General features: G+C 36.7%; 1 protein-coding gene across 1 annotated transcript in view; it reads right to left on the bottom strand.

Annotated features, from left to right (window-relative positions):
* The window catches only part of TBC1D5 (TBC1 domain family member 5), a 319386-nt gene that overhangs the window by 105298 nt on the left and 197305 nt on the right, over positions 1-16783 (bottom strand). The window contains exon 13 of the mRNA XM_039390635.1: positions 16298-16470. Within this exon, the coding sequence (XP_039246569.1) occupies positions 16298-16470 (173 nt within the window). The remainder of the gene's footprint in view (positions 1-16297; positions 16471-16783) is intronic.

Genomic DNA, 16783 nt, shown 5'->3' with positions numbered 1-16783 from the left:
CAAGTTGACTTCTGTTTTCCGGAACTATGAGTTGTACGTAAAACATTCCTTTTCATCAAAACAATTACCATTAATCAAAACAGTGAAAGCTAATACCACTCAAGTCCAACCTACTGCTGTGCCCAGCAATATATCAAACTGTCTGTTGTCAAACACACTAAACAAACTTCAACAGAATGTTTTCACTACAAATAAGAGAAAATATGCTTGCTAAGTATTTTTTAGCCAAACTGCAACCTCAGTAATCCATTCTGTCACTGGATTTTAATTTCCAGTAGTCAATCACAGCCTCAGACAGATCCATATTTGACTATAGAGAGATAAGTCACAAATGAGTACCTGCAAATGACTACTACAGTCCCAAATTTGTTTAGGGATTTATATCTAGGCACTCAAGTTTGTTCCTTTAAAACCATCAACTTCTTCCAACATGAAATTTTGAAATTAAAAGAGAAAAATGGAAACTATGTACTACTTTTCACCATTACTGTCCTAAGAACACTTACACTAGCTTAAAAGTACTGTATTTTCTTCCATGTTCGTAATCATTTAAACTATTACTACTGTTTCTTAAAATCTTTATAACAAAGAAACTGCTACCTTAGAATTTGTTAATAAATTAACAAAAGCTTATCTCCAGCAATTCAAATTCGTATTAAACACAGATTGTATCCATGATGACATATCATAAATAGCCAACAAAACCAGATATACTTACACTTCTCATGGCACCTCTCCTGCCCTACCCAAGAGTCATAACTATTTTCTCTAATAAAGAAATACGGCATCTGGTATCTGACAGAAAAAACCTGTTTACCCATGAAGACAGGTTTTTTTTTGCAATTGGTAATCAATGCAGAAACTGAAGTTTTATATAAAAGAAGAGATACAGAAGGACAGGAATATTGGAGTTTTACAAACAGATCAGGCCTTTATTACCAGCAAGCTCCATTATGGATTTGTGAGCTTTGTAAGCCAAGCTCCCCCAAGTGTAATTAAATTTTTATTTATAATGTGTTTGTGACTGTTAACTTCATGTTGCCTCTGCTTGTTCCCCCCACCAAATCCAACGTGAAATAGTATTGCACATTTACTGCTGCAGAGAGCGGTGCTTTATTCAGTTGCTGAATTCATCTCTAGCCTTATAAGAGATGAGAAGTACAAATAAACATATTGTGTATTATTTATACACAAACACCCATGTCTTTAAGCACAGATATACACATATACACTCCTGCATGCAGACGCTCTAAGCCAAAACCGAGGACAAAAGAAGTACACGTCAGTTAAAATTGAACACATGTGAGCAAGCATCACTTTTTTTTCTACCAAGAGCACTATTTATCACATATTTATATCGTGGAGAGACAGGAAAGCTTCAGTAAGACAGGGCGATGCAGCACTGCAGAGCACATTTTATGCCGCAAGCCATGTCTGAGATTAGTGTAAATGTACTAGGAAAAGGTTCTAAACTCCAACAAAGCTGGCATCTACGCTTTATTTTTTGTTCATTTATGAGGAGGACTTCATGAAAAAGCCCTCTGACTCCAAGAATGTATTTTTTATTTTTTTGTATTAACTCTATTTCTGCTTTCATTTAGGTATTACCCTCTGGTACCAACACTTATATAAAAAAAAAAGAAGCTTAATATAAGTAACCACAGGAGGATCTCTTCTCCCCTTGAAAAACTGCAAATAAAGATGTCAGCTATTGAGTATATTTGTGGCGTCTCCAGCAGCTGCTGTTAAATACCAGCTGGTCTAGCTGATTAAAATTACCTCCGAGTTGGTATTATAAAGATGCCTGGGCAGCGTTGCTGTATTAATGGATTATTGAGTGAGCGATGAAAACCTTGGCCAGCTGATGCGTTTTATTACAGATAGGCTTTATGATGTGTAATCACTGTAATTTTTATAACTAGAGGAAATGGGAAAAGAGAAGAACCTTCTTTCTCCCTGTACTCATACCGAAATCAGTTAAACCAGATTTTTTTTGCCAGTCTGTTACTTAGGAGTTAGCTAAATAATTTGGGTTTTAATAGTTTCTGCATATGTAAGACTTTATTCACATGTACACATACACAAAGAATGAGAAACTATGTTAAAGGCTACCCTGTATTTACCTATTTTACATATGCTTAGGTTTACACATTGGGTATTTATTTCATCCTTTGACTACCAGGCAAGTGCTGCAACTGGCCATATGAGATAAACCCTTGTGCATTATTTAATGATTGAACTACACTGCAAACACACCCTATATTCTCCAGGTTCAGCAATTCAAGTGGTGGGGTCTTATGTCTGGTCACTCCCTATCTCCTCCCTCCCACACTTTCCTCCCCTTCCAGCAAAACCTTCACACAGTATGTCCTTCAACAGTCTCTCAAACTTTTTTCCCCCTTACTAACAACATATTTACCATGTTGTCTTGTCTTCTGATGGTAGTTTAGTTTTCTCCCAAACAAACTGTGCTAATTAGAAAAATCATGTAACTGTTACCAGTTTTTAGGATTTAACAAAAAATGACTGGGCACTTGAAAGATTCAGATATATCGGTGAAACATTTTATTACAGATGACTTTTCTTGTGAGGTGATTCAGCAGCCAAGCCACATGCCATCTACTGAAAACAGCTCAAGAGAAAACACTGCAATTTTTTCAAAAACGGACAAACACCAAAAACTAACTATGGTACCTGAAATTTTTCAATGGAATGGGAACTGGTGAAATGAAAAAAAAAGTAAAATTAAAAAAAGGCTTTAACCTCTTAAAACTCTCTTAAGGAAACATAGCATTGTTTGTCTTTTTCCAGAGTAGATGATTAATATTAACGCTTCCACAAAGTTTAGAAAACAATTCTCTATAATGTTCAAAACCTGATAAAAGTTACAAAATTTTATAAGACCCTATGGCATATAGCTGGGTATTACGCCAGCCCATTAAGTATACAGATAAATTTTTGGGAGATGCTACTACATCACATACATTCACCTACAAACTACTGAGAATTTTTTACTCAGGTTGGTGGAGTTTATGTGAAGTCCTGCAGACAGATCATTTAAACTATATGTTAGAAGAAAAAGCTGCTCCAAGTCCAACATTTAATAGATTAAATGATAATTTAGATCAAAGATGTATCAAACATACTCCAAACATAATTTAATTAAGAAGTTTGTTAAAGGCAAGGATTTTACAATGTACAAATTTTTTTAATTAAAGGTGTGTCTTAGAAATTAGTTTTTGCCCATCCAAGAGTAAAATCACCTAGGTGCTCTCCTTTCTTTGTACCAGTAGAACCTAAGCTGTCTTATGGTACAACTGTGGGTTTTCAAATCCAACACCTGATAATCTGAATATGTGATATACATCTCTGACAAATCACCTGGCTGTTCTGAAACACTTCTGTGCTGCCATGACTAGCTGTTGAAGTGATGATGCTTAGTTGTCTGTAAAAGGACGGAGAAAAGCATGTTTAACCAGGTAGGGATGTTGTGGATAAACAGAGGCCTTTCCACTCTTCCTAATTTCATAATTTTCTTATAGAACTGTATGATCATTTAGGTTGGAAAAGACCTCTAAGATCATCAAGTCCAACCGTTAACCCAGCACTGCTGAGTCCACCGTGAAACCACATCCCTAAGTGCCACGTCTACACCTCCCTTCAATACCTCCAGGGATGGTGACTCCACCACTTCCCTGGGCAGCCTGTTCCAAAGCTTGACAAGCCTTTCAGAGAAGGAATTTTTCATAACATGGAACGTTCTTTCGGCAGAACATCTGAGCAGGGGTAAGGCAGATGGGCAAAGCCATTAGGACAGGTCAAGGAGCAATGTGTAAGGTGAAACTACACCAAAACGTGAAGCTGCACAGTTCCTGTAGTAAGTACTAGTAATTGTGACAGTCTCAAGCACCTCTGCTTCGGGCCGTGCCATGTGCAGAAGGCAGAGCTGCAGCCAGCTGCTCACAGGGGCACCACCATCAGCACCTGCCACGTCTCCATTTTACAGTTCCAGCCCAAGTGGATCCTGCAGTCAGAAACCTCTGACTAGGTGCATTTTCACATTTGTTCCAATAAAAGAAAAGAAAAAGAAATAACAAAGTGATGGTTTTGGTTTGGCAAAACCCCCACAGTTCCTATTTTCTCAGACCATGTGACTTTCATCCCTCTGCCTGGAGCCAACCAAGGGCCTGCAGTTTGCTGCCATGAGTGGAAAACAACCTAGAGAGCGGCTGTCTATCCCAACTATTTTCTGTATTTTTTTTTCCCCTGTGGTGCATTCCATACACTACTGTAAAAGCATTTACGCCTCAGGCACAGCTCACACCCCCGACCACACAGCCCACTGGCACTGCTGCTTAGGCTGGGTTTACTGGAGTGCTGATCCAGCCAGGGCCGGGGCTGCTGTTTCCTAAGGAATCAGCTGGCATGACTTGCCTTGCCCCAGCCCAGGTTTCAGGTGGTGGCTGCAAAGTCACCGGGACCCCAGCTCAGATTTCCCAAGGGGATGGGGAAATTCAGCTTCTCTGGGCTCCCTGGCTGCATATTTTTCCATGCTTTTAGTGAATTTCCATCTTGAGGAACCCTCATAAGTGATAAATCCATCCCAAATCCGCAATGCTATGAGCCTCTGCGGCTATTTCTGTGCTGAGCCACATTTAACATGCAGCATAGAGAGGTGTCTCTCTTGGATCTAACCACGGATGAACTGGGCAGCGGTGAAGAATAAACAATGTTAGAGTGGGAAAAAAACATCTTAATGAAGAGGAAGATATAGGCATAGCTGAGACATAGTGCAAATGTGAAATATTCCAAGTTTCCCACAGAAGGACTACTTGAATCAAGATTTACATCACTGTCACCCATGGGGATCCACACAAAGATAGCCAACTGGAAGCACTGAACAAGTAAATTATTCTATCTGAGAAGAAAAAAATTAAAAGAAGGCAATTCTCTAAATGGTAGAATTATTACAGTATGCTAAACAAATATCTCCGCATTTGCAGCAAATACACAGTATATACATTGATAAGCTCTGAATTAATGGTCAATTTAACACGCATGCTAAATTCTACACAAAACAAGATTCTTAATTCACTTGGGTTAATAAACATAAAATTCTGATAATTACAGATACAATAATGTCATATGAGCACTTTAAACATATGCTGTGGGAATTAAATCCTGGCTATTCCTGCCCACTAAGGACCAGTTTTTAATCTTCGATGCATGATATGTAGTAATGGATTTTACGAGTTGACTTTTTTAAATTTGATGATCAGGTTAATGAAATTTATAATGATATTTTTCACACCAAGTTCAAAATAGTAGTTAACTCCTTGGCAGAGGAATTCAGATTGGTCATGTAATGGATGTACCAGCAACTGCTGATGTGAAAGGATTAATCATCATTTTAGACTTTTATTAAATTAGATAAAATGGGATAGGCATGAATCAGAATATATAGCAATTAATCACTGGACTTTATTGAGTCTTTTAAAAATCTTATTTGCTCCTTAGTTGACAACTAATCTAGGCCATTCTGTACCAGTTTGACAAACTCTCCACATAATGACTGTGACTAGAACATTAATAATATCATCATTTAACAAAAAATATTTATTCTCTATGTAAAGTATTTTTTTTAGCATGTGTGGATGCTAAAGAAAATACCCCCATCTTGGTCATGCCACGACATTGCAATTCAGCTCATTTTTTGCTATTGAAATCTTTTGCTTTATTTGGAAATTTAGTTAATGGACAGACCAGCATGCACAGATGACCAAAGTTTCTGGTATAACAGTTAATGTAAACGGTTACAGCTATACACACTAGAATTGCCAGAAAATAAAAATTACTAAACTTCTGAAGTTTATTTATTGATCACTGAGAACCACCCCAGTTAAATTACCATAAACCTCAACATCACAACAACTACTAATCCAGCTAATAGGAATTAAGGGAGATGGAAGATACATAATAAGCATCTGGGGGATATGGAATTTATCCCATGAGTGTAGTAAAGAGCTCATAATTTAAGAGTGCCAAAACCCAAGTGCATCATGAAGGTCTTTCCTCACAAGTGACATTAATTGCATATCCCACAGATGCTTATTACATATTCTATTTATACCTCTGAGAAGAAAAATATTCGTTTAAAGTTTAAAGGTTTAGTACTGCTTAAACACAATGTAACACAGCTGTCTCATGATGTCACAGGGAATATCAAAGGCTGCAGCACAGAGTCATAATGTAAGAAATAGTTTAGACAGAAGATAAATCAGGGGATGTGTTTCAGTGTGAAGAGTCCCAGAGCTCAGATGTACAGTAAAGTAGGATGTATAACCAAGTACTTTAGTTGGATTTGGGATTACACCATTAAAAAGGTTTTTCTTATTACAGCTATTGAAATAAGCAAAAGGAGAATTAAATCTATTTTAATTCTTTTAAACAATTTTTCAATAAGTAGCATGTCAAACCATTAATACTAATATATGAATTGCTAAGGTCAAAGATGCCATTATCTTTTCTACCACTCAGTCTGTACAAATATAAATGTTTATAGCCTTAAAGCACACTGGTATGTTGCAAACTTTCTGTGAGAACTGGTTATATTTTCTTCTGTTGACTGATTACTCTTTTGTGATTTCTCTCACAGGTAAGTAAAACACTGAGAATTCTCTGATTCAGGATGCCCCATATACTTCTACCTAACTGTACTTGCATTGGTAAAAAAACCCCAAACCTGATATTAATGGTTTTGCACATCATTCCCACATGTACCTGTTAGGAAAAATGGAATGAATCGCAAGGCCAAGGTTAACTCTAACAGCTCACACACCATTTACTGATAAAAGCTGTAAACAACTAAAGACTGTGCTTAGATGTTGTGTGGAATTTTGATTTAAACACTGTAACAATATTTAATATAAAACATATTACACAGTTCGGCTGCTACACTGCACATGCGGGTATATGTACAGATTTACACAAAGTACCAAAATACTTTTTACTAATTTCTACACTTCCGCTAATAAAAAAACCGGTAGCATTATTGGTAGGATTAACAGCAATCAGAAGCAGGGGGAGTTTCACTATCCTATAGTTTATTGCATTATATTATATTGTGAACTTAAAACACAGAAAAGATGAAATTTCTTTTCACTCTCCCCTTTCTCAATACCAAGAGCAAAAGATATTGTTTGTGTGGCATTTGAAGATCATTTTATTGGACACTTTTTCAGACTTCAAGGACATAAAACGTATGAAAGGTAATCAAAGGAAGTATGCTAACATGGTCCTAATTTCAAATACGGTGACAGAAAGTAAAGAAAAGCAGATCATTAGAAGTGACAGATGACAGTGTAAAGGTGTATGATAGGCAGTGTTCTCTCATGGACTTCTCAAGCGGACGTTATACTGGGTAATGACACTTTGCCTCTCTGAAATTTGGGAAGAATTACTGTTCTGCTGCCAATACATTCAATACTGAGTAGCAAGGTCTAGGTGCATCCACTGCCTTTTTTCCTTATGAACAGTGCTATCTGGAAATTCAAGAGAGTCACCACTGGAAGTTGATCTCAAGCTGCAAATGGTATGTTACGAGTGTTTTCAGAGGAAGAAAACAGAAGAGGAGTACCCCTGGCTTTCTGTAAAAATTCAAATCTGACTCATTCACTGATTTCAAAACATGTATTGGAAACCAGCTCTTAGTCTTGTCTGCTTTTGTTCTTTTTCACTAGACCAATTCTATTTTGCAATGCTGTGCACAGATTTTCTCTTCTTGCTATATCTGTGGAGCCTTCATGCTAAGTTATGTAACTTAACCCTTTAGGGCCTTGTGCTATTACATTTAGTATGAGGAGTGATGAAATAGTCTCCCCATTTTTACAGCATTAGTTTTGGCGAAGTCTATTCTTAGAAATGTTTCTCAAACATAATTTCTCATGCTTTACCTAGACTAAAATATTGTGAATTCATACAATATGCAAAAGTTACACAAAATTGTGCACCCTAATTAACAGCACTACACTTGAGCAACCTGTTCCTGTGACTTGTGTTAATGGATTTTATTTTTCAGATATGGATGGCTTGCTTTAATATTTCATAGGATACTCTTAAAAATTCTTGCTCAAAACCACATCAGAACCAGAAAAGATACTCAAGGCATGCACCTATTTGGAACAAGGTTTTTTTTTTATTGATGAAGCTTCTACAACTCTAGCAAGATGTTGGAAAAAGGTTCACAAGGTCAGAGAACTACTATCCAGCTCACCCAGTTAAAAGTTAGGACAGACTGCTGCATTATTTTCAGGGCAGGATCTTTTCCTGTTGCACAGACTTCCAATGCTGTCATGTATCTTTCCAACTCAAGAACTCCCAACAAAACAACTGCCAGAGAAGATTTAGAACATATAACCTGAATTATATAGGTTGCCTGCAGAATTCCCCACTTTTCCACCCCAGCCCCCTCAGCTCAGTCCGAGTAACATCTGGTTAGACTGAGGGGTGGGTAGAACACTGCCCATAGGGGTAGAAATGGCTATCCAAGAACTATGCTTGGTATCTGGAGTGGAAACAAGAGGCAGACTGACTTGACTACCTGGTGAACTATTACTTTGGTGAGGAGAAAAGGCAAAAAGGAAGCATTCTTCCCAATGCTGACACTATAGTGCCTTTCATTTTCCCAATTAACTGCATTCTATTGGGCAACCGGATGCCTTTAGAGAAAACGCAGACTGGTCGTATTCCTACAGAATTACCATTTCACTAATTTTCAACAACATTTTCATTAGGGATGAATTGTGGTTTCAGGATATAATTTTCTGCTAAAACTAAGGACTCAGATGAAAATGACCACAAAGAGCTAGATGATTAACATGTCCTCCTAGGCCAAGAGAGATTTAGACTGAAGACTGTGTATCCCTGAAGTTGTCATCCCACATCTTACAGCAGTTCACTGACTATTGCGTTTTTTCTCAAATGCCATTCCTTGTCATCCTTCTCCCCATCTACAAAAATCCAAAATGGCCTAGTTTGTTCTGACATGGAATAATGAAAAAGTATGAAAAACTCAGTTTTTTAAATGAAATTTATCTCCTCTGCTTCCAACAGGCCTACATTATGCATTTAAGTATTTCATGGTAATTTTTTTAAAGATTTCAAACAAAATCATCTTATCTGCACTACCCACTAGATCCCAGTTGTGGTAACTTGTAGATTTTACAATTTGGGCATTAAATCGTGTTTACAATCTCTTGCTATTGCTCTTGTTGAGGCTCTTCTTTGCATTCTAGCAGAGGCTCCTCTTTCTGCGGCTCTTTTTTATGTGTATCAAGATAATGCAAAAGATTCGGAGGGTGAACTTCAGTCTGTATCAGTCATCAGACTACCTCTGGATACTGACTTTTATCTCAAGGACCAATGACAGGATGATCTTTCCCTGTAGGATGGTGCATGTGGTTCTCTTCATTACTTCATTATAATTTCTAGAAGTATGTCTTCACGGGAAAATAAAGGGCTTGTTAGTCACATGTGTTTGCATGTACCATACTAACTTGATTCAGAGAGACTACGTAATAATAAGCAGTGAGGATGAAGCACTGCTTAACCAAACCATGAAATATCCACAGGCATGGATTCTACAGGAGATGCTTTGGTTACTAGCAAATGCTTAAGTCCAAAGTGCTGTATTTTGCCTCCTAACATCATGTCAACACAGACATGTTAGCACAGTTCCATTTTCTAGGCATATGCTGAGATAATTACTGTCTGCAACAGTTACTTGACCTACTTATTGCCTTTTTTGTACCAATTTCCAACATGAGTTTTCTAGACCAAGTTCCATGTCATTGAAAGAAACAAAATGATGCACTAAACTAAACAGTACTGGTTAACCTGAAGAGTTGATGTGATTTAAGTAAAAAGAAAGCAAAGGAGAAGTAAATACTTGATATGTGGCACCTTAAATTCCTTGCTAGAGTAGAACTTCTCCATACATTGTTCTGCTTTTACAGTTAACAGCTACTGTCCACATAAGTAAAAGAAAAAAAAGACAAAGACAGCCTTTCAAACTTCCCTCTATATATTCCCACTAAATTCATCACAGATTTCAGAGGATACTAATTCTATTGAAATCCACTGGTCTTTAAGCCTACTTATGGTTGGATGCCACCAGACTTTTTTTTAAGGGTATGTGACAAAAGTCAAAATGGGAGCTTTCTCACCTGTTTCCTTCCCAGATAAAGATAATTCCCCGTATTTTATATGGGAAGCACATCACATGCACCAAGAAGCAACAAAATAACAAATCTGCATTCCATCCTCACAGACATCCAGTACTACTCATTATCATCTCAGCATATAATTAGGCAGCAAGAGAGTAAAACTCTGACGAACACTTTTGACACCTCAACCAATCCTTCATTCTGTTTATAGAGTGGGCTTTTACATTATTTATACGTTAAAATCTTAAGTGAAAGGTATGACTAAAATACTGTTTGTGACAGTTGGGTAAAAGGATAAAATTGGAAGTTCATCACACTGTAATTTTCAACCTAATACACAAGAAGAAGCAGCACAAAATGAAATCTACATTTTTTTCAATCAATTTACTAAAAAGCTTTTTCGAGAAACTCACCAATGAGGAACAGATATCTATCATTTAAGAACTCTAGCTTTTAGAGTTAAGCAGGATTTGTTCGCTGCCTGAAGGTAAGGCACCTACCCTGATCTTCAAGGATTGTCCTAATTTATTTGCACAGAGGAAGTAAGTTGAATTAGTAAATCGCAGTACAACTGGTATGTCAACAGTAGGTGAGGCAAGCCCTGTCTGCATCAAAATACACTGTAGCTTTCTACAGTAGATCTAGATGTGTTTCAGTCTGTCACCTAACTTTCAACTCAGAGGTTTCTTCTTACAATACCTTTTCCACTGTGCAAGATAGAATTCATAGTAAATTCTTCAGATGTCTGAGTCAGCCCCCAAAAGCTCTATCTAAAAATTCAGTATCTATCTCTTAATTTGTGGGACCAACAGTGGACAGTAACCTTTCTTAAAAAGGCTTGTTCATCTGGCATTAAATCCTTAACAAGCTCTCTACTGACAGACAAGCTGGGCTATATATTCCATTTAAATCTGTTTTATAGATAATGCTTTGTCTAAAGTCAAACCGAAAATAATTACTGGAAAATATCAGCAATTCCAGATACTAAGTTCAGGATTAATTTAGTCCTGGACGTTCAAATGAGAATTATTACATTGTTCAGAAAGGGTTCGTATTTGCTTAGTCATAGCCATTGCTAGATACTCACTTATTTTAATAGCAAGGCCAGATTTTGGTGGTTCCCCTACTACAGGCAGAATAGCTCAAAGTTGCTTTCATTATAATTGCTGTCCAATTGATTGATGACACTGGATTAAAAGCTACAGAGGAACTGTAATGGGTTTGGACCATGTCATATATTATCTCATTTCTTTTCGTTGAAGTGTGAGAATCCAAAATAAACTCGGGCGTCCTGAATGATCTGTAAAGTTCTCCTTAGCAAGACTGATCTTTGATCTACCTTTTCTGTAGATCAGGAAAGGTTCTTATGCTTGTGAGGGTTTTTTTTTTTTTCTGGATACACTGACGATGATTTATGTTCTGTTACTACACAGGTAAAATCCTTTAAATTCTTCCTCCAGAGATCAATTTGATTATGGAAAAGAATACTGCCTGGTACCATAATGGCATGGGCAAGAAACTAAAACAGGTGGATGCCCCACAGCAGTGCTCATAGCAAAGCAACTAAGAATAGTAATAGTGGAGCAGCACATCTGCTGTTGACTTTACCGTAACATAACCTTTCCAATGCTATCTTCAAATCTATGCTCATGTCTGGTTTCCCTGCAACTTTGTTTGCATCCTTCTCTTTCTTTTTTTATTTCTTTGCTTCATGAGATAGGCTTCTTCCTGAAGTATAATGGTGGTATCAGCCTAAAGGGCTGAAACTGCATCTCGAACCGCAGCAGGCAGTACGTCTGTCTGATTGATCATCGCAAAGTGGAGTGGCAGCAGGAGGCAAAGTCATCGGAGCTGAATGTTCTGAGAAGGCCGTTTTTGCACTGAGATTAAGTTACCATGAAATATTTACGCTCACTTCTGCATGTGCTTTATTGTCTGTTGGATGTGTGCTTAGAAAGAGTTTGCCTTACCAAAATAATACTGTCATCACTGTTATGATGCACAAGCTAGTGAGTTTATGCCAACAGTTAATTTTTGTTCTTAAATAAAGCTTTTTATGCTTATGCCTTGTCATTATCTTTCTGTGTATTATTTCTATACAACTGTATCATATATATTTACATGATCTGGTTGTACTTATTGCACACAGTTCTATGAGAAATTCATTTGATGCAATATAATTCACCCTCAGTACATAAAATAAAGCAGTAATAATGATATTATATGGGACCTTTCCAATTGATTCACCTTTTCAGTGAAATGTAAAAGAAGCCCCCCTATTACAAATTACTTTAAATGGAAGAAAATGTCCTAAAATACAGGTATATGAAAATTTTCCTTAAATCCTGTTTTTTCAAGCTGAGAGCACAACCTGCTTAATTTGTCACTGCAAAGACTGTCCACTGCAGAAAATGCAGAATGGTTTTGCAATAATTATTTTCTACTTTAACATGAATTAGATGTAAGGGTCAAAGAAATTAACATCAGAGTACCATTTAATCTAGGACATTAATCATTGTTAACTCATCTAATTTTACAATTAAACTGAATATTCAATCTGTCAACCCTTCAGAGTATCCAATCTTCTTGTTCAATCTTAGTATTTGTTTTTATTTAGATAAAAGTTTATTATCAGGAAGCATGTCACTGAACTGTTAATGTAATCAATTCAATTTTATTTTCAAGCCATTCTTGTACTTTACTTTACAAAGTACAAAATTAGATATGATTAGATAATTAATATAGTTTGGTTAGACTGTACACTATTCACAGTGCTAACAGGAACATGAAACAATGTTATTCTCCAAAACATTATCCTGGGGTCCAACAACAAGCTGGAGACATGGCAAAGAAAGAAGAGTGAAGAATGATAATGCACAAAGCCTTTATCTCTGTATTGCTGGTTCCATTTCGGCTGGTATTAATAGCAGCTGAATAATTATCACAGGGATAAGCAGTAGCTGACTGCAAGTGAACAAAAGTACGGTTTCACAAAATTGCCAGCTACAGAAATTCCTGTGGTAAGGCTGCTATGACACCAAGTTGAACAACCAGAGCACAGAAATATGGCATAGCCAGGACCCCAGTATACCTTGCTATACCTAACAGGGTTCTCTTCCTGATCAGCAATGAAATGAGATAGGCTGGTAATGCGAAGTCTGTTCTCTGATGCCCTCTGGGAGATAAGGTAATCCACTGCCTTGAGCTAAAACTTCAAAACATAAACTACCCAGAGGAAAGACTTCTCAACTGGCAGCACCTCCCAGCATGCAGCCTGGCACACCTGACTGAGGCTAATGACACTGCAGTTTGCAGACGACTAACTGAGGAAGAAAAACCAAAGATTTTTCACATGGATATGATAAACACACTGAGTCTACTTTTCCACAAAACCAGGATACAATCTTTGCACTGCTGGGCAGCTACCAGAACTAACGAGTCGTACCACACTTACTGCATAATTTCAGGAAGAGTATAACCACATTTTATTTTAGAGGACAGTTTCTGAACATGGAAATGTACAACCCAGTAGGGTACCTGACCTCCCAGCAGAACAAGTTTTGCTAGTGTTTGAAAAATAGAAAGAAGTATTTGTAAACATCAAAGGATGGAATCAACTGTATGAAAATACAAAGAATTGTTTCTACCTTGCCCCAGAAGGTTATAGAAGGATGCAAAGTATAAAATACTATATTTTAAAATAAGTAAACTGTATAACTTGTTCAGTTTAGGGGAGACTGTCATTAAACACAAGTCTTTTGTTGATCCTTTTCTCCAGGAACGCCATAATATCTTTTGAGGGAAGATCCCAGTCTTCCTTCTACCATTTGTATATTTTTTGAGTGATATCAAGGCTGACAGATGAATATTTATTATTGGGAAATCCAACAAACTTCAGCAAAACAACAAATTTCAACAAAAACCTCACATGAATTCTTCACTTGGGTTAGGTTTAGCAATTATTAATAACCTATCTTGTTTAAGAAATGCTGTTTCTAGTTCAAGAAATGCTAAATACAGGAAAAGATCCAGCATCTGAGACTGTCAGCTGGCTTACTACTGGAAATTACTACTCTGAAGCGTTCAGACATCATTAAAGGTGAGAATAATACAACACAGTTATGTTCCTTTCCCTTTCTTTTTCTCCTGTCCTCTATATTAAATCAGAAATCAGAGAAGGATATGACCTCACAGGCAACCTACTTTTTTCTTCTGCCAGTGCAGACTCCATCTCTACAATACTACTCGTTTCTGAGAGCTTTTCAAAGACTGTCTTTAAAATATTCTGATGGTTTTTCCTTTGTTAATTTTGATATATTATGTTACAGTCTAACAGCTTCCTGTTAGTAAGGTTTTCCTGATAGTCAGCCTGAAGCTTTTTCTCTCATAATTCATTCTCTTAACTGTAAATTTCTTTATTCAGATTCAGTTCTATTTATGCCACACCAGACTGTATCGTTCTTCTGTTATTATAATGTTATGTTTGAGCTAAAGTATAATTTTTTCTTTCAACTATTTCTCTAACTGAAAGGCAAAATCTTAAACTAAAGTGAATACCTACAGTACAAATAATTTTTGCCCCAAAATATCTGTTTGCAAATTTCTGAGGTTTATCTTATTTTATTTTCTGTTTGTTTTCACGAGCCTTCATAAAAAAGAAACACAGTCTTTTTGTTTTTCTTGATATTTATACTGCCTACTTATTCATTACTACCCCGAAGATCATTAGGAATGCTTGCTTTCTCTTCCAGATTAGTGAAGATATTAAGAAAATACACAACACTACACTATGCAAAAAATATTGTAATAGGACAATCTGTCCTCTTCGTATTTTTAATACTTTGAGTTTACTTGGCTTATTTTTCCTCTCCCTGTAACCCATACTAATAAAATTTATTTAAGTAAGTTTTGTAGAATTATATTTATCTTCCTAATATAAGTTATTAATAAATCTGGGACCACTAGTTGGTTTTAGTTCAACTCTTCTCTTGAGAGTATACTATGTTGCAGCATTCTTTCATTTTATGGTAACATCAAATTAGACTTCAGTGTTAAGTATTGCAGTTATGGCCTGACATTTACACAGTCATCTTTTCCTTCCTTTTCCACATTTTCTATTGAGTTGTTATATTTAATCCACAATTACATTTAGAAATTCACACCTATAAATGATTTTTTTTCACTTAAGGCAAAGCCAATCTTACTTTAAATCACTGCAAAAAATAATAAAAAAAGTGTCATTTTTCTGTCACTGCAACTGCACATATGGCTTGCCAACTCCTTAAGGAATGATCAAATTGAATCAAATCTCTAAAATTCCAAACAATGAAGGCAAAATTTTTCTTCAAAACCACAGTCAATTCATAGTTACTCTTGGTTTGTCCAAGTTGCACAGTCTGTAGTGACCCAGACTGACTACAGCAGCCGTAAGTGGTTTGGATTCAATGCAGCATAAACACATGGATAAGGCCACATGCAAAGTCCCACCTGGCCCAATAAGACCCCCTGGAATGGGAATACACAAGCAGCTGACCGGAGATGAAGCAGTTTAATGGACAAGGAACTACTGGGGATTACTTTGTACACAGACAACTGATTATATCCGTGCCTTAACTTTCTACATGCCCCTCTACTCTGCCCATATTATCAGTATCCAAACTCCCATTATCACAACAGGGAAAAGTTCACTGATATTGAAGTGGTGATAAAATTAGGTAAATAAACTGGTTAATGCTAATAATTTTTTGTGTCCTATTATCCCATTTGTTCTCATAGGAAAACTACAGGTAGACTGTGTACTTGATTCAGTACGTAAATACAGACTACGATGGGAGTCTTCATCAGGGGTCTCAAATATGTAGCTGAATGGACCTTAGCTGCTCTGGGAATGCCACTGTCACAAATAAAACAGTGGGGTGTCACTTACTGTAATGCTGCAAATCAAATAAGGTCTAAGAGGTAATTCTTTTTAGTCCCATTCCCCTAATCCAAAATTTAAGGGAAAAAATGTCCTAATATAATGAAACAACAAAAAAAGAAGCAATTAAATTAAATAATGCTTTGCAAACACTTACAGGCCATAAATCTGTGGAGCAATTTCCAGTCGGTTCAGATGCATGTACAGCTCAATATCATGTTTCTTCAGCAGATGATCCTGAATTTGGTTTACCTTTGCTACAATAGCAATAGATGGGCCTAAGTCCTGTGGCCTTGCAAATGGCATAGGTGTAATCATCACATCTTTCTCCTGCAGACACAGAAAAGAGTAGGGAAAAAAGAAGATTTATTGTCTAAAGGGACTGCGTACAAGAGATTTGGTTTGTTGCAATCAGTGGCTTCCAAATAAACACAGTAATAACTCATTTCTTTTAAAACAAAAGAGGAATTTCAAGTATCCACTTCTGCAGACGGTATTGTGGGATTCCTCTTCCCAGGAATGCCAAGGAGTGCCCCTCATTTCAGCACATCAATTTTTACGTGCATGCTTTACTTTTCATGCTCCAACAAAGTGTTGACAGCTTTATTTTAGCTTTAATATCAGCAGTCTAAGTAAGTCCAGA

Source organism: Pipra filicauda, unplaced genomic scaffold, assembly GCF_003945595.2.
Source record: "Pipra filicauda isolate LSUMZ 115617 unplaced genomic scaffold, ASM394559v2 scaffold84_size4826128_pilon, whole genome shotgun sequence".
Classification (NCBI taxonomy): domain Eukaryota; kingdom Metazoa; phylum Chordata; class Aves; order Passeriformes; family Pipridae; genus Pipra; species Pipra filicauda.
This window is presented reverse-complemented; position numbering and strand designations above follow the sequence as displayed.